This window comes from Triturus cristatus, chromosome 4_2 (genome assembly GCF_964204655.1).
Source record: "Triturus cristatus chromosome 4_2, aTriCri1.1, whole genome shotgun sequence".
In the NCBI taxonomy this organism is placed as follows: domain Eukaryota; kingdom Metazoa; phylum Chordata; class Amphibia; order Caudata; family Salamandridae; genus Triturus; species Triturus cristatus.
Window position 1 is genome coordinate 168478467 of NC_140586.1, and position 22971 is coordinate 168501437.

Consider the following 22971-nt stretch of genomic DNA (forward strand, 5'->3'; position numbering starts at 1 on the left):
AAGAAAGCAACTAAAATACGCTCAGATGAGATATTAAGAGAACGCTGGGATAACCTTGCTAGAGCTGCCTCACTTAAGGATGCAACTGGATTTTGGAAAGAAGTAAAAGCCATGAGGTCTATGGGCTCAAACATTACTCCCATAAGCTGCAATATATCTAGCGAATTATGGGAGGAACATTTTGCTAGAATTTATACAGCCCCCATAAAGATCCCTAATAGCCGTTTCAGCTCCTCAGTTTTAAATGTTGCCATAAGTGTGACCGAAGTTGAGGATGCCATAAAACAAAGCATAGGGAATAAAGCGCCAGGTCCGGATGGGCTACCGATTGACCTTATAAAACATGAACCAGACTTTTGGGCCCCCCTTTTATGCAATGTTTTTAACAATTTGACCAATACGGCTATTCTGAGTACCTGGTCGACTAGTATCATTGTTCCCATTTTTTAAAAAGGCGACCGATCCAATCCTAGCTGCTACCGCCCAATTTCCCTAATAAACAATACCCTGAAGATCCTGGGCAGAGTTGTGTTCAACAAGATTAGGACTTGGGCGCAAGATAACCAAATTTTAAATCGTTGTCAGTTGGGTTTTAGAAGCAATGTCGGAACGGTCGAACAGTGTTTGAATTTAAATCTTATCTTGGGAAAATATACGATTGCTCAAAAAGTTCCACTTTACCTGGGTTTTATGGACTTAACCTCAGCCTTCGATTTCGTTAACAGATCACGCCTATGGGAGGTTCTTTTAAACTATGGGTTGGACGAGGTTTTGGTCCATTTTTTGGCACATTTGCACAGGGATTTGAAGGCACGGGTAAGGATAAATAATGACGCAGAGGTTTCCGGGGACATTGACATTGTCAGAGGAGCCCCTCTACTTTTTATTCTTTATATAAATGAATTACATAACTCTCTGTCCAAGCTATCCAATGATGTACCAAAAATTAATGGCAAATTACTCCCCGTGCTTTTATATGCTGACGACGCGGTACTCATGGGCCGCACCCCTAATGCACTTCGCACTTTAGTCACGGGGTTTGTGTCTTTTATGGCCGAACTGGACCTTTGCACTAATTTAAAAAATCGTACATTATGACGTGAGGGCCGAAAAAATACAGCATTAATTTTATATCGTCGGGTAACGAATCATTAACATGCACAAGCATTTTTCCTTACTTGGGTTTAGTTTTCTCAGAATCAGGTTCATGGCAGGCCCATGTAGCCCATAGCAGAAATAAATTTTTTAAAGCGGTCAATTCTATAATTAATTTTTGGCAGCCAAAAGAAGTAGATGTGGTGTTATCTTTAATTCAGATATACAAATCGCAATGTGTACCAACGGCCACCTATGGTGCTGAAGTTTGGGGGTATTCAAAATGCAGCGGGATCCAAATTGAGGAGAATAGATTTTGTAGAAAAATTCTCGGGGCTCAAATCTCTTCTCCAACTTATATATGCCACAAATAATTAAATTTACATTATGTGCAGGATTTTATTAGGTCTCGCCCAGCTATATTCTGGCTAAAAACATGGCAGAACCCCGCTGCGACCTTAACAAAAGAGATAATATTAGACTGCCTTAAATGTGACAAAGGTGGCAGTGTACCTTGGCTTGCCGCAGTTAAAAATAGTTTCGCCAGTGTGAAGTTGGAGCATATTTTTCTACGCCCACTAGCACTGGAAGGCACAAGCGTAAAATCACTCAGGGGGGTGCTGTATGATTTGTACCATAATGAAAGACAGAACATCGAGTATTATAAACCATCGATTGTTAAGTACATGCCCCTTCTGGAGGCACCGAGCACCTAACATCACATGCCACAGAATTATCTTAGGAAGAACTTAGGAAGATGGAAAAGAAGTTTACTCTTCCGCCTTAGGGACGGTAGCATAAAATATTCACTCTGCTTCCCGATAGGATTTAATAGTAACCTTGAGCAGTTGTGTTGCCCATGCGGCATTGGCAGTAAACAAACATTGCTACATTTTTTACTTTTCTGTAAATTTTATGCCAGATATACGAAACTGTATCTAACTCCCTATTTTAAAGCATGGGCTATTTCTGATTTTAAATTAGCATACTCTGAAATTTTATGGTTAGGAAACGACGATCTGATCTTCCGGCTAAGCACGTTCCTACAAGCTGCGGTTCGCTCACGTGCTTCTATGAACGTACCTTAATGCCCTACAATTTTTGTAATACTTTTGTCTGACTTTTGCACATTATGGCACCTTATTTGTAATATATTGCTGAATTTGCACATCGGTCTAAAATTTCATAACCCGCTAATAATGCTGCTACATCCCACAGCCCGTCCAACCTTTTTATCTTGTTTTTATAAATTGTAATTTTGAACTTGTATTGGATGATATTGTATATTTATAAGTTTTAAAAATTGTACTGTATTGTTGTTGGTAGTGATGCATTGTGCTTTTATGGATATTTTTATCCGAATAAAGATTATTTATCTATCTATCTATGTTATCTTATGTGTTGTTATACAGTTTTTGTATGGAACTTGCTCACCAGGTACTTACACCTTTGTGCAGAGTTTGTTTGTCGTTGAAGGTTTGCCCACAGGGTGAATACTCTGTGGAAAGCGGTGCCTAGAGGCATGCATGTGTCCAATGAGTACATCTGGTGTGGAATGATTACAGGGTTTTCTCTGTGAGTTTGTCTGGATGGGTCTTTTACACCCGTGTGGAGTATATATCCGGGTTGTCGCTCCGTGATGCATGAAGTGGGGGTGCAGGGCTTCTGGCACTCTGTGCTGGTGGTGGATGTGGGGAATGGTGGGTGGCATAGTTTGCTGGGACCAGTTCTGGCTGAGCCTTGGGCTGGAATTAGATTTCTACCTGGTCCACTTTCCTCGGTTCCTGCCTTGCCCCTCTGATTCCCAAAGGCTTGGTTCTCGTTTCCCACCCCCTCTGATTTTATGTGGGCTGATATGGTTTCATTGTTTAGTGTTTTCCCTGTCACGTCTTCAGTCTTCCTTCTTGTCCTAGAACCCTTGCCTTCTGCCCACTCTTATTCCCCTGCGAATCCCCAGTCAGTGAGGCCTGTTGTCCATTCGATCTTGGTGGGTGGATGGGAAAGATTAATTAAGTTAAGTTTTTGTCCTCTAGGCCTAGGTTTCTGCATTTCCTAGGCCGGTGAGTGTTTCTCTTTTCTTCCTTGTTCGGCTGTGCTTTACTGTCTCTTTCCTTCCCTTTGGTGGAACTTAATCCCTTCTCTTTCTTTGTAGATCTGGCCTAGAGACAGCTTTGACAGCCTAGCCAGCCTCATGTTTAAAAAAAAATTAAATCATATCAATCAATACATTTATACATCCATATAAGGGTTTTCAGTCAGCACTCTTCATGCATTATTCTGTGTATATGGCATTCTCATTCTGTTTCTGCCCACCACAGCATAGAGCATGGGGCAGTGGGCGGGCCCGCTTTATCCACTGACGGCCTTGCTCCGCCAGTGAAGGCATTTTTCCTCATCACGTATACACCTGCCTAAAAAGGAGTGCACAGTGCCAGGGCAGGTGTGACTGGCCTGCTGGGGCCACTCCTATAGTTTAATATTTTTATGTTTGCCAATTTTTTGCGTTTTCAAAAAAAAGTCATTAAAAAACAGTGCAGCCTTGCTAAGACGAGACCTATTGGCTTTGCCATTGTTTGGTTGATGTTAATGGTAAGTCACTGGAGTTCTGCTTTCTCCTCCATATGCTGTACTCCAGAACAGTCCTTCTGCGGCACCGTGTTAATTTCCAGTGTCTATTTAGAAAGCTGTTTTGGCATTTAGGGTGGAGCTTCATCAGTCTCGAGAATAGTATTGTTTAAAGTTGTGCTGAGGGTTTACCACTCTTAGGGGCACATGCATCAAACCATTTTGCGATCGCAAACAGTGCGAATCGCGAAAATCGTCCGTTTATGATTGCAAAATGGCCTTTTATGATGCATGTACTTTTTTTGCAATTCACAATTAAGGAAATCGCAATTTTTTGCGATTCGCTTAATTGCGAAAGCAGTTAGGGAATCTATTATTGTGACTGGAAATAAGCAGCATTACTGGATTTGTGCTAGAAATAGCAGCCTTTCTTACTGCACACTAGGAAGCACTTTATCAGCAGCATGCTATATTGCCTGACAAACCAGGCATCCTTGAACCGTTCCTGAGTTATAAAGAAAATCCATCTGCATTGTAACTTTAAATCTGCTCTTTTAACACTACCAGGCCTGAATCTCAAACATCTCACTGACGCTCTGTCTGCTTTTGTGCAGAGCCTAAATGTTGAGAGCAAACCATGGCATATTCGGCCACGCTAGAGTAGTTCAAGAAATGAAAGGGACAGCAAGTGCTATATTAATGCCTTATTATGAATACTGGTTTTGCATAGCTGCCAAGGTTTCAGATTGCTTATGTGTGACATTTTCATAATTTCAGTGTAATTATGAGTGATATTCAACTACTACGAGTGACACTTTCTTGCGAACAGTATTATGTCACCCACACTTAGTAGCAGCGTGGCACAGCCCACAGCCTAGGCCTTACACCTGTTTCCGGCAGGGCCGGACTGGCCATAGCGGGCACTGGGCGTTTCCCCGGTAGGCTGCTAGGGTGGGGGCCGGTTTTGGGCCCCTGGGGGGCCATTTTTGTTACCGGTGGTTGGCAATATCGGCCCCCTGTAACAAAATCGGCCGAAACCGGCCCTCACAAACTGCTCAGCTGCACTCCCCTCACCCCAGGGGGGGCGGCTGAGCAGTTTGCCAGGGCTGGTTTCTGTTCCCAGTCTGGCCCTGGTTGCCGGGCGCCAGAGAAACAATAAATGAAACAGAGCTGCCCTGCCTTAGCCAGCCTGCGCCTCCCTGGCTGGCAACCGATCAAATTAATGGCATGATCAGATCAGAATCAATTGACAGAGTCTGTCAAGGCTCTCCGCCACTTGGAACCCGAGGCATGCCGACCATAGGATGTGAGAGGGGCCCCAGGGGATCTTCTCCTTGCATAGGTCAATTAGGCGCTTCTTTTACTGCAGTTTAGGCTGACCCAGTTTTTGGCATGTATTTAGAAACTTTGTTTTGCGGCTGGACATCCACATCTGTTTGATGAGGTGCTTTATTTTTACATTAATTCGACAGGTGTGTGGTTTTGTGCTTCATTTTTCAAATCTCAAATTCGTTTGGCTTGCATATGAGTTTCTGTGATAGAAGGATATTTCCACGTCAAAATATAGTGAGATTATTGTACTTCCCGTTGAACTCTAGCGCCATCTTGTGGCCTTTGAAAAACAGGCTCAGCTTTTTTCCATCCCAGCAACGCGAGAAACAGGAACTACACAGTTTTATCGCACTTCAGGACACGATTCTTTTGCGAAACGATCTAGCTATAATACAGGAAAATTACCAGAAATGCATTATTCTAACGCAAGATGCATGGCACTTGACTGGGCTGTTTTTGTCAGGATCATTGTGGTTACAATAAATAATAAATAATTTCCTCGTTTTAAAGGACTAGAAAATAAAGAGTTTGACTTTAACTTCAAAATCAAACTTTGAAAGGGTGCCTCCCAACAAACAAGATAGCAAGTACGAGAGTTCATTGGGTCAAAGTGCCTGGTGCATCTGAAGGTCATAGGGTCGAATTTTGACAGCATGGACTCATCTTACTGGGTTGGTTAAAATGGATGTCTTAGAGGAGGGTGAGATATTTTGTATGTATTATTAAGGCATCAAAAGGTGGTGCATTTCGTGCAGTGCTCAGGGCGAGACTGGGTTGCCGAACTTACTCATCAAGTCGGGTGCCCCTCCGGCAAGCAGCTGATAGAAGATATGGAAGTTCCTCTCGCCTCTCACATGCTTCACAACACGAGATTTCTCCAGCAAATCTGTAAGTGCCCAAAACAAAAAAGAAACTTAGTGTGAATGAGATGGTAAATTAAGGACCCACAACCAGTAATTTAAATGGGCTGGTACTGTCCGGTATGGAGTACCGGCACTTTTTTATTTTGAGAGAGAGAGTACCGGCCCTTCTATTTTTCAATTTCAAGCACTGCCTACAACACACCTTGCAGCTCGTTTTGGTCAAGCCTGCTATAGACAGCACGTCACATATGCTGTCTCTTGTGTGTCAATTGTGGCTTACCTTGATCAGAGAGGGGCTTGGAGCCCGCCCATTGCATACTATTGGGTGCTTTCCTATCACTCTCATTTACCTGCTTCTTATTCGTGTCCCAGCTTCTCAATCTTGTGTTAGTTTCTCCCGGAGTGCTTTGCCGCTTCACAATGTGTGTGTTTGCCTGGTGCCTCTGCTCAATGTTAGGAACAACTTTTTCCTTCTGTGTAAGGATTCACAGAGAATGCATGTGTGTGTGCGAGCCGCCTCCCTCGTGTACTTCTCACCATCTTGTGCTGTGTCTGTCCCCGTGTGCTTCTCCCCGCCCCCTCCCTGTTGCGCTCGCCCTGAGTTTCTCCATTTGGTCTTCACACCCTCACCGGCTCCTGTGTCCCCCGTCCCTCCCCATGTTGCTACATTTCCCTGAACCCTCCCTGTGTTTCTTCCAATAGCGGTCCGTGGAGGGAGTGACGGTGGGGCAGTGAGGCGGGGCGGGGGCGGGGCAGGGTGGGGAAATGTAAACAGCGGAATATGGATGAACGGAGGTAAGTACACATTTAAATAAATAAAACGAATTCCTTTGCGCACGCTGCATCGCAAAATGCGATGCAGCGCGCGCAACGAAATTCGTTTTACTTATTTAAATGTGTACTTATGTCCGTTCATCCATATTCTGGTGTTTACATTTCCCCACCCTGCCCCTCCCCCGCCCCGCCTCACTACCCCACCGTCACTCCCTCCACGGACCACTACTGGTTTCATCCATGTTCCCCGCCCGTGGTGCTTTCTAAACCGCCTATTGCGTTGTCCCCAGTTGCTTCCGTTCCTCGTTGCTTCTGCTACCCTGCCTGCTTTAAAAAAAATGTTTACAACCTCTTTTGCATGTTTTGTTTTTAGTTACCGATCTGACTCAGAATGGTAACTAAAAACAACAACAAAAAAGTGGGCGTGTAATTTTGTAGGCACACACATGCATGGTGGGCAGATCTGTAAAATGATATGTGAGGCTGCCTAAAAGGTTTTTTATTTTTATTTATTTAACCATGTTGCCCTCTATCAATGATGTTGTGCAGCATGGCAATAAAAAACATTGGCAAAGCCAATATATCACAAACGCGAGACCCATTGGCTTTGCCAGTGCTTGTTTTATGTACATCTACATTGTCAGCAAGGACTAGCGCCTCATTGCAACTCTGTTCCGAGCACCTTCAAGAGGCTTCATGTTTCTGAACCTGTTATTCCCGGGTCCAGAAACTCTGGACTTGGTTCTACCAGGTGCGAATCTACAGCTGGTGAATCGCAATGGCTGCGGGCATGGGCTAGAACCAGAGGTATAGCTTCCTACCCCCGCCAACCTATTCTTACACCCCACTGTGAGCAGATAACACTGCCCCAGAATGTCCCTGCCCTTCTCTGTCCTCTCGCCCTTCTCCCACTCCACCCCAAGCCGCATTTACCATCTTCTCAAAGCAGGTAGTAAATGGCAAGTGTTAGAGGGTGCTTAATTGGGACCCGGAATTGAAAGTGACACGTGGAAATGTCCCAGTATTCCTTGGTCCGCATGTTATTCCCCATTCCAGTGCCAATAACTTTTAATACTTGTTATTCATTGCAAATATATCAGCCAAAACCGACGACTCAGGTACTCCGGAATCCACCCAACAACTACTACTTTTAATAAGGCTCTAAGGGGCACATGCATCATTCTAAATACCGGTCGCAAAGGGGCATATTTGCGACCGGTATTTTTGCATTTGGGATGCATCAACCCAAATGCAAAATTGCAATTTAAGTAATCACAAAATTTTTGATTACTTAAATTGTGAATGCATTTAGGCAATCGCAAATTGCGATTCCCTAAATGCAATGCATCATGAAAAAAAAATTACGATTTGGCAAAAAGGAATCGCAAATTAACATCAATTCAAAGTTGATGGTAATTTGCGAAAACTTTGAAAACTGCTCAAAAGTGCATTTTTCAAAGTTCCATGTTGCCCACACACATCCTTGGGGCATGTGTGTGCGTAGCATGTGGTCACATGCTAATTTCAGGGGTGCATCAGGGTGTCCTTTTTGCACCATTGCACCCTTGAAATTGCATGCGCTATTTGCCAGTACCTATTTGGTACTCGCAAATTGCGCATGCAATTTCCATTCATTCCTATGCACCTCTAGGCCCATAGGAATGAATGGGTAGCTATTCCTTAATTACGAATCGTAATTTGCAATTCGCACTTAAGGAATATGTAGGAACCACTAAGAATTTAGCGCAACCTACATGCATTGGCAATTGAGATTCCATATTTGCGATTCCTTAATAATCGCAATTGAACACAATGATGCATGTGCCCCCAAGTGACTAAGGCTTTTGCACTATGTTAAGTGAGGTACACTTATTTGTCGGAACTCTTTTGAGGTAACACTAATGCCTCTATGAATCCACATGTCTGCCTCAGCCAGTGCACTAAAGTACTCATTCAGAGTAACAGGGCACCCACATATTGCACGCCTCCAAAGTCAACAAATAGAGCATGGAGGCTGCCATGTTTGCCAGACCTTGGCCTTGGGTAGCCCAGGCAAGGCATCCTTCTGCCTCTGCTGGTTAAAAATAAAACAAGCAGCAGTAATGACGCCCCTTGGGACGCTCGCTTGTTGTGCACAGGAAGCAGCTGACACCTTGGAGGACAGTATCTCACTTTCCCTGTACTCTCTTCCTACTGAAGGGCTCTATCTCAGAGCTCACGAGCACAGGGGCCCAGTCACAAAAAATATCGCAAATTTACTCCTGTGGGGTTCCTTCTCCACTTCGAGTAAATTGTCGATTTTCTTTTTGCAGGAGTACTCCCGGAAATCTGCAGCAAGTGTACTCGAATTCCATTTTCGTATAAGGGAGTCTCAGGAAAACGCTCCAATGGGGAGTGGATGTGGTCCGTCGGCTAGACTGCCGACTTTGGTGCTGGAAACCAGGGTTCGAGCCTCGGGGCCGCGTCCACATCCTGTGATTCTGGGCAAATCACTTAATCTCCCCGTGCCTAAAAATATGTAATGTATGTACAGCGCTCCAATACCTTCGGGTCGAGTTCGCGCTATATAAAAGATACAACAACAACAAAATATGGGAGGACAAACGAAGTTGCTAACTTTGTCCGTGGAAACAGTACTTTTTCCTAATGGAGAAATCATCTCCCTCTTCCTCCTCCCCCTAGAACCCCAACCCCAACTGTATTAGGGATGCATATTTTTGAGGGCATATTTCTTCCTCTCCTGGGAGTACATTTATATCACAAAAATCTTTATCAGCGTTCAAAATCGCCTTTTCTGATTGTTGTAAGTATTTTTACTCGTTGGAAAAAAGATTATTCGCATGTGCAAAGTAAATGTACATTCAAATGGGTTTGTGAATCCGTTCCCATGTGTCTAGTCCTATATTTTCTGGAAGATGTATTGTGGGAATTGTAATTGTGGTTCAATGCAGATTACAATGGCTGTGAAAGAAAAGCCAAGGTTGTTCCAGTGACATGGAAATATATAGTGACGGCATTCTAATAGCCACGTCCAGAAGTCTCTGACCATGGAACTTTTAATTTAAAAGGCCTTCAGAAACATTTGGGTCATATTCAGGAGACTCACAATTGGTGATGACGCCGCCGATGGGTTCCCCTTTGAAGTCAAACTCAATATCCATGTATTTCCCCTAAAGGATGAAAAAGAAGAGCTTTTAATCAATAGCAAAACTGTGCTTTATTGATATCAGGTTCTGATTGGCTACCAATGCTGCTGATCTTAGGGTGGAAATCAGCCAATGGGCCTCACAACTAGGGTTGGGCAAAGTTGTGAAACTTCACATTGTCTGACTTCATTAAGCTGTTGAAAAGATCTTTCAAACTTTGTGAACTTGAAGATAATTTTTACAAAGTAGATCAATATAACCTACCAAAAATGATGTTTGGGGAACGAGATTAACAAAACCACCATTATCAAAAAACATTTTGCTGCAAAAATACATTTTTGCCGTAAAAATCTTCCACAAAAGTTTTTTAGCAGGAAGTTTAACAACTTTATGAAGTGCAAAAGAAATGCACAGCAAAATTATGATTTTGCACAGTGCTACATGCTTGGAGGCAAATGTCTACTCGGCCTACATGGCTGGGACACAACATGGGGTCAAGGGGGGCAAGGTTGGTGGGGGCAGAAGCGACACAGGGTGGGTAGCTGTGGGAGAAGCGACACGGAGGGCGCGGTTGGGGAAACATATGACAGAGATCAAGAGAGAGAGAGCAAAGTGGGGAGCAAACATGTGAAAGAGAGCAATGTGGAGCAGGCAGAGGAGAATCACACAGTCGATGAAGCAACCAGGGGGCTGAGGGAGTACATTAGGGTGAGTGCAACGTGCAAGGGGTTGAAAGAACCACATGGGCAAAACAAAGAAACACAGACTGCAGAGGGATAGAAAAGTGTGCAATGGAGATCATTGGAAAACATATGCATTCCCATGTAGTGCTTAACCAAGAAGAAAACAAGCATTGGCAAAACCAATAGGTGTCATCTTTGGGACCTATTGGCTTTGCCTATGGTTTTTAGTTAAGCTGTAGAGTATCCCTTATGTTGTGCAACATGGCTAAAGAAGAAACAACAACAAAAATAATGATGAGGCAGCCTCGTTGTTTTATGGGCGTGAGCGAGCATGCAAAATAACACAAGCTCTTTTTTTTCTTTTTCGGATCGGTAAATAAAAAAAAGTGCATAAGCATTTTTTAAATTTTTTTCTGAAAGTGGATGGGGGAAGCAATACTGGAAGCAACATGGAAGAGAGGAACATGGAGCTCGGGAGGAAGAGAAGCACACGGATTCAAAAAGAAAAGAGGAGCTGTGGGTGGGAGATGCACATGGTTAGAGAAAAGAATCCGGGGGGGGGGGGAAGCACACTGGACGAGTACAACACGGAAGGGGGCAGTGGAGACGCTTGCAGGGGAGAGCAAAGCACTACAAAGGAGGCAAGGTGGGGCGGGCAGAAAAGTACACAAGGGAGACACCTGGAAAATACATGCACTCTCATGGAGCGTTCAACCAAAGTTTGAAAAGTAGTACCATAAAGGTAAGCAGTGCAAGGACACATGTAATCAGATTTTGCACTAGAGGAAGTGCAAATACAATAAGAGGAAGGAAAGCCTGCACAAGCTGATGAATAAAAATCAAGCAAATGAAAGCTACAACTAAGCCAATCACTGGTACGCAATGAGTTGGCACTAAGTCTCCTGTAAGCTGACAAGAGGTTGTTTCGCAAACAGTCAGCCTGCGCTATCCAATAATCATGGTCTGGAATCCTACTGTCTCACTTGCTCCAGCAAATGATCTGATTCATCCCACTAGTTCTTGGGACAGAACAACCGTCTGATGACATTTCACACTGGTCCAACTAATCTTTTTTTTTTTTTTCATTTTTAATCTTTTATTGAGTTCTTGGCAATCCATTCAACACATTTAATACAATATATCAATATTATCAATATATCACTCATAAATAATATGCTGGATCTGAGCAGAATACATAAAGAATAAACCAGAAGAAAAGATCACCAAAAAGCAAACAAAGAGCCCAGAGATTTAAATTCTGATATCAGAGATCGATTCAACTACCGTAATCAGACAGATAATTAGATTCCCAAATTTTGTTAAATTTTCGCAATGCCCCAATCCTTTGAGCAAATATAAATTCGCTTTTCCTAACTCTCTTAATTTTTAAATACCACTCATCTACAGTTGGGACTGTTTCTGTCTTCCAATGCTTAAGAATCAGTGACCTGGCCACTGCCACTATTATGTACAAAAGTTTCGCCAAAGAATCAACCAGATTAAGTTCTGGATAAAATCCAAATATAATTAAGTTGTCATAACTTGTAATCGTAAAATGTAAATGAAAAGAAAGCAAAGAAAACACTCCTTTCCAAAATGTCCTAATTTTAGGACAAAAGGCCATTATATGCGACCAGTTAGCCAGGTCCGGTTGAGAACATCTAAAACAAGTAGGCGACGTAGTGCTATACATTTTGGCAATAGTTGCAGGGGTATAATACAGGAGCCACTTACTAAAAAAAAGCATTCGTCGCCAATTAGCACCTCTGAGAGCCGTAAAATTAAATTTATTTAAAGTTTTCCAAGAATTATCAGTTAATTTAAGGCTTTCCTGCTTCTGCCATTTTTTAATTGCTTTGGCGCGTACATCCTCCTCCCTACTTTGCGCTAAACTTCTTCTCCACTTTCCGGAATTTTGGAAGAGTGAGGACCAGAAAAGATCATTTGTTAAATGTGAGAATTGGCTATTCTGCGTTAAATCGATTTGAACCAGAAACTTATAAAGTAAACCATATGAACCCACTAGAAGAAAGTTTCGACCTATTAAAATAGCCATCTCATCAGGAGTCAACCATGCTCCATCTTTCACCAAGTTCGATAGAGTTATAAACCCAAATCTGGCCCAATTCTGTATAGATTCTAACCCCAGGTCCAACTAATCTTGAGTCCCGAGAACACACCGAATCTGTCTAACTCAGCCGTTAACATGCCATGAGACTGCAAGGATTGCGGAGATATATGAGGGCATCATCCCCATAAAAGGACATAATGTGCCCCTCTACCCCCGAGGGAATTCCCCAATTCGCCCTCTCTGTTGCAACAGGCACACCAGTGGTTTCATCGCCAAGGTGAATATGATGGGAGAAAGAGGGCATCTCTGCCAAGTTTTGTGGACAATCTCAAATCCCTCAGGGATAGCCTGACCAATTTACATTCTGGACAGTGCTCTTGCATACAAAAATGCACCCACCACAGAAACCCCAGCCCCAAACCCAGCTTTCTAAGTACCATATGAAGGTAAGGCCAGCCAAGTATGTAAAGGCCTTTTCAATGTTCAAAGACACTGCCGCTGCCGACTCCCCTTCCACTCCCTCTGGGTCCATCAGGCCAATCAGTCTTCTAACGTTCATGAAGGTAATACAGGTAGGAATAAATCCATTTTGGCCTGTATGAATTACAGTCGATAAAATGTGGCAGGAGTCTGTTGGCCATGATGCGACTAAGAATTGTATTATTTCTGATTCAGGAGGGATAGGGGGGTCAGAAGGAGCGGACATATAAGGGATCCTTCCCCTGCCTAGGCAACACAACAATCAGCTATTTTTCTAAGTTCAGAGTCTGTGAGGCGAGTCTCTTGCAGACAAACACAATGTATGTGTTGGCGCTTCAAATAAGTGTCCCGTATCTCTTCCAGGAGGTGGCCATCCTCCAGACATTTCAGGTTAGCAAATTATATGGTGCAGCCATGGGCCAATCAGTATCCCACCAAATCAAAAGAGTTACGAGCCACCCAGCCCTAGGTGACCGGGGATCAACGACAGTGTAGAGTCATGATCCCATCTAGTAATCCTGACCATGTACTGATGAGCACGGTCATCAAGCAAACAATCAACAATCCCAACTTTCGCCCCCAGGTAGAGAATTTAAACTGGCTCCCATCAGTGTATTTATTGGTAGAACTACTTAACAAGCATTGGGTCCATCAGTTATCTATGTGGATCTGAAATGTGCAGAAAGGCCAATGTTCAGATCCGGTGCAGCCCTTATCCCTGGCTGCCATCGTGTTCCACCAAAACCAGCGTACCAACATACAACCCGTCTCCTCTTCCCCTGGCTCCAAATTGTGCAAATAACTGAGCGCTTCACTGCATTCCCCTGGACAGGAGTCCAATAATGTCATCTGCTGCTCCTAAAGTGAGGAGCAGACCTCAAGGGCTGTCCGATCCCAATAGTTCTGCATCCATCTCCCCTGTGTTATCAGCAGAGTCACAGTCCGATCATGGTGACTGACATGAGCTGACAGTTTGTCACAAAACATTTATAACCTTTGCTCTTGCTTTAGCTACATCCTCCATCGTCGGGTGTCTCCAGGGTCTCCTTGAGCAACGGTTATGTGCACATCTTGTCTCCCAGGTCTCAGATTCTAACCCCTTCGCCTAGGGCATATTGATCCCTTTCAACAGTGGCCTGTCCCAAGCATCGCCAGGTGTAGAAAAAAAGAGTGATTTGCTATTCTCCATGTTGCAAAGTTTTGGCAGGGTACATCAAGACCTATGGTAGGTCCAGTGCATGTAGTTGTTTCTTGATCCTCCTGTAGCTCGAGTGTGGCTCCGGGCTTTATTGGTGTAGTCAGGATAGATGTTTACCATTTTAAAATTCATGGACCATGGCCCTTTGGAGTGGGTAACCCAGAGAATTAAGTCCCTGTCCCGATAATTAAATAGTCAGACTACAGTTGGTCTGGGTGGTCCTACTGGTGAAGGCGGACAGTCAAGCACTCTGTGGTACCTCTCAATAGAGTAAAATTTTGAAATCTTGCCCTGAAGCACCTCCCAGTTGTGAATCAACAGCTCAACTCTAGGCTCTTCCTACTGTTCCAGCATCCCAATGATGTGCACATTATTGCACATCAAGCGTCGGTCAGCGTCTTCAGCTCTAAGCCTAAACACTTTCATCTCCTCCTGCAGGCCCTTTAGTTGCATCTGTAATAAAATAAAATGGTGGCAAATTAACAAGTGTGCATGTACAACATTGACTCCATGGGGCTCAACACTTCATCCTGCTGTAGCAGCAGGTCCTTTCTGTCCATAGACACCTTATCCTGCAGCAGTCATAGTGATTTTGGCTAGATCATCATGATAGGGGCCAGCGATTTGGGTGCTGCACGTTCCGGTGGCAGGAAGTGTCAGTCTGAGCACAGGAAGGTAGGGCTCTTCAATTAATGCAGTTCCACCCAGTCTGGGGATAGGTTTATACACTATCTCATCAGGCCCCCAAAGGAGGTCTGTGTGGTGACTGTGCTCCTTTCCACTGAGTTCCCACAGGGTCTCTGTGCCAGTCCTTAAATGCATAGCAGATGTAACACTTGCCTGGAGCCCCATGAACGGACGTGGGCTCCAAGCCGTCCAGCAGGCCTCCTTGCATGTCTCGATTTGCACTTGGGCCTGAAACACATCAGGCAAAAGGGGGGCAGCCCCAGTACAAGGGCAGGTTCCCACAACATTGTAAGTGCCCCTTAGGTTCCAGCGGAGCACTGTCTGAACTCCACCAGCCCGCATTGTGTCTCTACGGCCTGGTGAAGAGCCGCTACAATCTCCAACAGCAGTGTATGTGTTCTAGACCTCTGCCCTCCATCAGGCTCACTACATGCCTTGGGCTGCTATGGCCACCAGATCTAACAAAGCAGCAGTCTCTTAGAGGGATTAGCACAGACCTAGCCGGCCCCAAGGGACAGCTTTATTAATTTACGAGTTTTATATAGTGCAAACTTGACACAAAGGTATCAGAGTGCCTTACAGAATAAGCACAACAGTAGTAACATGAGGTACATAGAGAATAGATCAAATATATGGTAACAGTAAAAAGAGTAAACGGTATACAGTGGGATATGTAAGCAAAAAAGCAGCAAGTAACCGAGTTTCAAGAAGCGTAAATAAAAAAATATAGCAACATTATATAAAAGAGGAATCCGATAGACAGTAGGATGTGTGGTCGTAAGGTTATGAGATAGTTAAGGTGGGGAGTTGCCGAGGTAGTGAACAAGCATGGCAACTTTGCCCTAACGTTCATGACAACTTAGCACTTTATAGAAAGAGCACATCAAAAATAACAAGGGGTACATAGAGAGTGAATACAAATATATAATAATGGTAAAAAGGAGTAAATGAAATAAGCTGGGACATGCAAATCAGAATAGCAGCCAGAACCTGAGTATCATAAAGCGTAAATGAAAATACATATCGGCCATAAATCAAAGAAGAATACGGAAGATAGTGTATATAAGAGTTCTGAGGTAGTTGTGTAAGGGGGGTGAAAGGGTGGAGAGAGACACTTCACAGTTTTCCACGAGGTAGAGATGCATATGTTTATGTGAGGGTGTAGAGTAACATTGGTCCAAGACACAAACAAGTTATTTTGTGACGGGAGGCAACAGACAGACGGAGGGCAGGGTCTAAACAGGGAACAGGGGCTAGGCCAAGTCCTCAGTGAGAGAGGAATTTATTGAAGGGAAAAATGTTTACTTCTTTCCTGAAGAAGGATGTGGATGGGTTGCATCTTATCTCATTAGGGATAGAGTTCCAGATATTTGGGGCTATCCAGAAAAGGATCGGTTGTAGAGTGCTCCAATGTCTCCATGCCGTTCGACTGTCCGGCCCCGCCGGGGACCCCAAAGTAATAAGCATGCAGCGACTGGCTCCCTGGGTGGAACTAGACCCTCTGAAGGCTAAAGCCCCCCCCCCCCCCCTCAGCACCTGCTCAGGTGGATGGCATTGTTTGTAACAGGATGCTTGTTTAGGGCCTCGTAGGCCGTGCCGGAGCTCTGCGTGACATGTCCTACTGAGCCGTGCCACACCCCCAATGTATTCTTAGTTTGGTACTAATTAAAGCCAGATTAGAGAGAATTCCCAATAAAAAAAGACCTTTGTAATTCACTCGTTATTTTAGGAGACGAAATGAATGCTGTGACAAAAAAGAAACATACGTGGAAGGTATCAAGTCAGGAGGTTAGGATCAAGCCACTGGGTTGCAGTGGTGTAGCCAGTGTGTCATGGGTCCTAGTGCAAGGAAGGAAATGGCCCCCCGGCCACTGTTTGAGCTGTGAATTACAGCAAAGCATCTGGCCCCAGTGCCACTGCATCTGCTACACCAGTGGAAGCCACGCCCCTGCTGAATTATGTTAGAAAATCTTCCTATCCGATCCACTTTGTAACATGCTGGTGGAACATATCCAGAGATTCCTGCAAGCCACAGCATTGAATTATTAAAAATGTCCTTATCTTCCTGTGTCACTATACAAAAATCTAAAGCCAACAGATTTACGTAGCATAAATCGTACTTGATGATCAAAGTTAACTTGCACATCAATTTTACAATGGACATAAAAGCAAGGTATTCCTGCAAATTCTATATTGTTATTTTCTTGGAGATGGTAACTTGCAGCCACTGTGTTAAGAAACAAACAAGCACAACGCTTCAGCATAATCTGGAGTATTTATACACACGGTTGAGCAACGCGATGCACAGACTTAGACTTCCTCAGGTACTTTTAAGACAAATGTGTTCTAACGATTAATTTGGACCGCGGCTTGGAGTAAGACAAATGGCTGATTCCCCGTTCACGTGACATATTTCACACTAAGCACCGTCACAGCACCATAACGCCTGGTGCATTGCGGTCGGTGACACAAGACTGCTGACTGTGACTTTCACAGCAACAAGCACTAGAAACAGGCGTGAACCTCTGGAGCTCGCCAGGACTCCAGGTCCCACCGGATTAGGGCTGCTAAAAGTACAGGCTTAATCCTAAATTGCCGCAGCGGTGAAGGTGAACCAGAAACCACCTACGCTAGCCATAGAGCTTGCTCGTCCCCATTCACTGCATCAAGAAATTTGGATTGGCAAAGTCAACTAGTCTTGGCTTAAGAGTCTATTCACTTTGCTAATGCTAACAAGGAAAGGTCACAAATAAGAAGCAGGCAAATGAGTAACAAGAAAGCCAGCCAATGATAAGCAATGGGGAACCCAAAGTCCCTGTCTGTTCTTGCTAAGCCCACAGTATGTCTTGCAACAGACAGCACATATCTAGTTGGCGAGAACTAAACAAGGTCTAAATAAGAAAATCAAATTGATACAGAATAGTCAACTACTGGAGATCCAATAGCTAAGATGTAATAGAGATGTCCTGTGCAAATGGAGGAGTAAAGTATACACTGAAAGGAAGTAAAGCATACTGTGAAAGGTCTTTGTAGGTAAAGCAGAATTAGTTTAAAAGAGACTATACAAGGAATTGAATGTTGGTTTCAGTCGGCCCTACCTCGTTCTGTTAGTGAACCGACACTGCCACAATTTGTGCTGTACATCACTACTTCCATTGAGTGCAGTTTATTTGGAGGTTTTAGAGCGCAATATGTCTTACCTTTCAATTACATCACATCATGTCATGGGAGAAATGGTGCCAAGGGTTGCCAGTCTATACTGGCGAACTAGGAAGTCGACTAGCACGTGAACATTAAATAGGGTGCCAAATTAGAGGAAAATCTTCTGAAAAAAAACTCAACCTAAATCTACACATCTTAGATTCAAGAAGTGATTGACATTGTCTCAAGGCAATGGCCTTAGGTTTCTGAGCCAATAAGCCAATGACTGACTGCTACCGAACCAAAGCCCTTTTGACTATGTGAAGGATGCAAAATGTTTGCCATGAATACAGCCAGCACCATTATATGTCAAATCTAAAAAACTGAGTGCTCCTAGAGAAGAGACCAACACTTGGTAATGCTGTGAGCTTTATAAATATTTGACTATAAGGGAGTCCCCACAAGGAGGGTGAATATCATCCAATAAATGCTGGATTTAGGCATTGGTTAAGGCCCCGATTGTTATACGTTAGGAGGAGTGAAATTAACACGTTTTTATGCGTCCATTTTGCTCCACTTGATTATAACTCGTTCGAGTTTCCAAGTCCGAGAACCTCTTCCAGGTGGTAATTCCGGCTGGAAAAATAGCATGAGGTTTTTGCTGCACGAGCAGCCAAGCCTTATTCTGAGCATTGTTTTGCTAATACAGAGAGCACAAAAATGTCCCCTTCCTCGCCCCACCCTGCCCACAGGCACATGCACAGACTTAGGCATGGATAGACACTATTCTGTTCCCCTGATGAAGGGCAACTCCAGCCCGAAATGCATTGGGATGGGATAGTTGTCACATGTGAATAGAACAACGAGTCTGATTTGTCATCTATGATTTTACACCAAGTTGAGATTAATGAAGATTACCATCATTACGATTGATTCCATGAATAAATTCAAAGATTGATAAATGAAGACTCTAAGTCAAGAGTAATTGATTATACAATTGAATTCCCGTTTGGGACCGATAAGCAGTGCAATAGGGGGATACGCCCCATGGCGGGGAACGCTATTAATGATATTTGATTGGCTCACTCCTTGATCTAAATTTATATCCAGACTTGTCCAGAAATATCTATCTGCATGGAGCTTACGCTCTGCCCACAAGAACCTTTTAACCATCCCCTCCTATAAACGAAAACGAATAGGCGGTTGCAGGTTTGCAGTATTGGCCCCCAGCTTCTGGAATACTCTTCTGTTAGACATTAGAACCTGCACGGAATTTGTGAGATTCCATAGACTTCTAAGACCTGGCTATTTAGCCAAGCCTATAAATAGACTTGTTGACAACTAGTTAAATGAGGTCCCAGCAAAAAAAATTAAGTTCAGCGCCAAGAAACTAATCGGTGTACGAGCGCTTTATAAGAAATTTTTAACATAACATCTAAGAGTGATACCCTGCTACAACTTGTATACTCCTTATACCTTTTGGTCAAAGAATTCGTAGTGCGCGATCTACACAACAAATTGACATGCACACATTTACCATCTATTCATGGCAGGTGGTAAAGATATGCCATAAAACCTCTTGCAACGGTGAATGTTGTGTGGCATACCACCAGAAAAATAGGTTCCACAGTGTCATTCCATACTCCATGGGATTTAACTCACAATCGCACCGTACTGGGGTGATGTTACCAGGCAGTAACTGTAAAATTACATGTGATTTCACTGACTCCAAGTGCCTTGCACCTCGAAGTGAGAGTCCAAGTGAGCTACGGTTGAGGGACTCATCTTAAGCATATCTTCTAAATGGAAATAATTCATGGAAACATTTCCAGATTCAACATGATCGGTGGGAAAGGGTGGAAAAAAAATCCTCTGAAATAGTTATGGCGAGTTCAATATAGGGGTGTTTTTACACTCAATGTGTGGCTGTTGTTGTCATCAGTGTTTCATGGACCGATCAAGAGTCCCAGGGGAACCCTGCTTTGTTCCAGCAGCGGATATACCGTCAGCGCCGACCTCTGTGGCGCAAGATCTCTCCAATTAGGGACCCGATGCACCGAGGTTGTTTCCATGAGTGTTTATACTCCTGGTATTCAGGAGCAAGTCACTCCCAAATAAGAGATGCCTGCTTACAGAACATACTGAGAGTCAGGCAAGTCCTAAAAAGCATCTGGTAGAGAAGACATTAGCATTGAGATGGGCGCTGTCACACATTGTAACCGCTTTGTCAGAAACGCAGGGCGTGTGAGATGTGATCTAAGCTGATCGTTTCAGTGTGAAGTCCGCCAATGGCGTAATCTGCACCAGAAATGGCACCGTCACAAGTGGACGGGTAAGGGCTTTGGTATCTTCTAACAGGGGGATTTGGAAGAAATCATCAATGTTAGCCCATGCCCCGGTACGGCCATAGTCCACTGCATCACTGTAGGGAAAAGGAAAGGCATGCAGGGACACCATGGTGGCCAAGATGGTCCAAAAGGACACATCCTTGAGTGGACTCTGCAGCAGGATCAGGAGACATGTTTGGATGGGACCACGTCTGGCAGCAGCCTCATGGGACACCAACTACAGGACTTACACCTTCAACCATGGGAGCTAAAGGCTCCGTGCATCACATACAAGAGTGGCACACAAAGATGCTAGGCGGAGTCACCAGTAGTGGGAATATGTCAACCTGACGGTCAGTGTGCATGAACCAGAATGTCCCGGCCACTTGGCTGACACTGGACAACATTCTGACACACACTGTCCATGTCCACATCCATGCGTCGGAACAAGGGAAACAACATGAGACATGCGGAAAAGGAGTCCATGTAGAAGGTAGAGTGATGGCAAAGTGCATAAGAACTCACGGACACACAGAAGCCAAGGTCAGCAAGGTGGACAGTGAAAGCATCATAGCCAAGAAGGACAAAGTAACATAAAAGCAAGAGTGATTCAGCCGCTAGGTTGGAAGTCGCTTATGTCACAGTTGCTTACACCTGTATCAGGACAACCCAGTTGACTATCTCCACTGTAAAAGCAATGTAAAAGATTCTTTAAGTCCAATGGTAACTAACTGCTCATAGGAAAGATTATTTTTGCAGATGAAAAATATCAAGGATGAACTGCCAATCACTGTGCAGGAAAGTTTGCGGACATGGCGCAATACCGCAGAAAGGAACACGTGCGGTATCATTTGAAGATGTCAGCTTTGAAGAAAATATATTACTATTGTGTCATTCACATAAGTTTACATTCAATCTCAAAGTTTTGATGTTTCTCTTTTCATTGTCTGTACCGGTGATATTAAGGGGTCTCGAGCTTGACATAGCTTAGGTCAGCTGGTCAGGAACCTTTTTAACGATTTTGGGGGCCCAGGGTCAAACATATTTTGGGGGCCACTCTTCAGAACAGCTTTGAATTTATGATCCAATTTCAGCTCTTTGGTGCCCTCTTTGGCCAGTTCACTGACAGTGCATATCCTAAATGTGTTTCCATCTAATATTCAGGGATAGTGATGTGGGTTTTCAATATTGTAACAGCAGCAGCAGTTCACTAATATTATTGCAAATATTATCTGTGACACCTCCTATTTTACCTATGCGAGGTCCTGTTTTGCTCTATAAGAAACATTTTTCATGGATGTTGTAGGAAACATCAACACAACATTTCTCTGCAAAATGTCTATGATGGACTCCCACAGATCACCCACATTGGAAATAAATTAAAAGAAAACACTATTTAAAACAATTTGATAATTAATTATTCAAGGTCATCAGGGCAAGACTCTCTGCAGAACAGATCTGGGTCTACCAGGGGGACCCTGAAAGGCTGGGGCCCTGGGCCAGCGCCCACTTTGCGCATGCCGTAAAACATGTCTGCAGCAGGTTGCAATTAGATCTGGCTGCCAGATCGTGCAGACTTCTATGGAAGGTGGGGGATGGGTGGGGTAGGGGGTAGGGGGGGCTTGTAGGGAGTTACATAACCTCGTTTTCACACCAAACATACACAGCTGTTTTTCAGCCTTACTCACAAATCTGGAGGAGTTGTCGTTCCGAAGAGTTTTTGCGTTTCCAAAAGCTGCATGGAAAATAAAAGACAAAAACCTCAGTTACAGCATAGTACTAGGGTAGATAAATGAAGAAGAGATGTTATTTTCTAAACGTTATACCTTTGTAAAAAAATGTCACAATAAAAAGACGAAAACCACTCAGAGATGCAGAATAAAATATCTTTGTGATAAGCCACACATCTTCTCACTTTGCAACCCCGCACCTTCACATCAGAAGATTTCACCATGTTTTCAGGGCAGAAGTTGGGGTATGACAGTTTTCTCTCGAGAGCACCAACTTTCACATGTACTACAAACTCTTTCCTTGGCCCATGAGGTAACCGCGTCAGATCTAAGTGGGAAAGAAAGTTGTGGTGCATTTCTAACCACATAGCACTGTGAGAATGATCGTCATGCGGCGGGGAGGGACAAAATGCCACTACACATTCCCACTGGGCACGTTACCTGGTGGAGTGATGGGAGGTTAATAATTGTTCAGAGGTTTGGATGTCAATACCCATGAAAAATGTGTCTCGTCCTCGCCCCTGACCACCCCCTATGGGGATGTCGAACCAGACACACTGTTGAAAGTTTATACTGTGAACTCAGAAGGTAAAGCATTTCTGTCGAAGAAAACAGATGATTTTTAATTGTTTATAAAAAAAAAGTTTTCACTCTTTTGTTACTACATTTAAATGATATTTAGTTCAGAAGGACGTAGCAGCGATGTGAAACAAGCATTGGCGCAACCAATAGGCCTTGCCTATGCAAGAGCTATTTGCTTTGTTAATGTATTTTAGCCATGCCATTGCTAAAAGGTAGGGGGGAAAAACAGCATGATGTGGCCAGAGGGCGGGGTGGAAGGGGCAAGCAACAATGCTGGAGGAAGTAAGGGAGATGAGG

The 22971-nt window shown here is 43.8% G+C and overlaps 1 protein-coding gene across 1 annotated transcript in view; it reads right to left on the reverse strand.

Moving 5' to 3' along the window:
* The window catches only part of MYO1A (myosin IA), a 357566-nt gene that overhangs the window by 226467 nt on the left and 108128 nt on the right, over window positions 1–22971 (reverse strand). Inside the window, exons 6-8 of the mRNA XM_085600969.1 lie at window positions 22051–22097; window positions 9736–9799; window positions 5780–5878 (exon numbers count right to left, since the gene is read on the reverse strand). Of these exons, the coding sequence (XP_085457095.1) occupies window positions 5780–5878; window positions 9736–9799; window positions 22051–22097 (210 nt within the window). The remainder of the gene's footprint in view (window positions 1–5779; window positions 5879–9735; window positions 9800–22050; window positions 22098–22971) is intronic.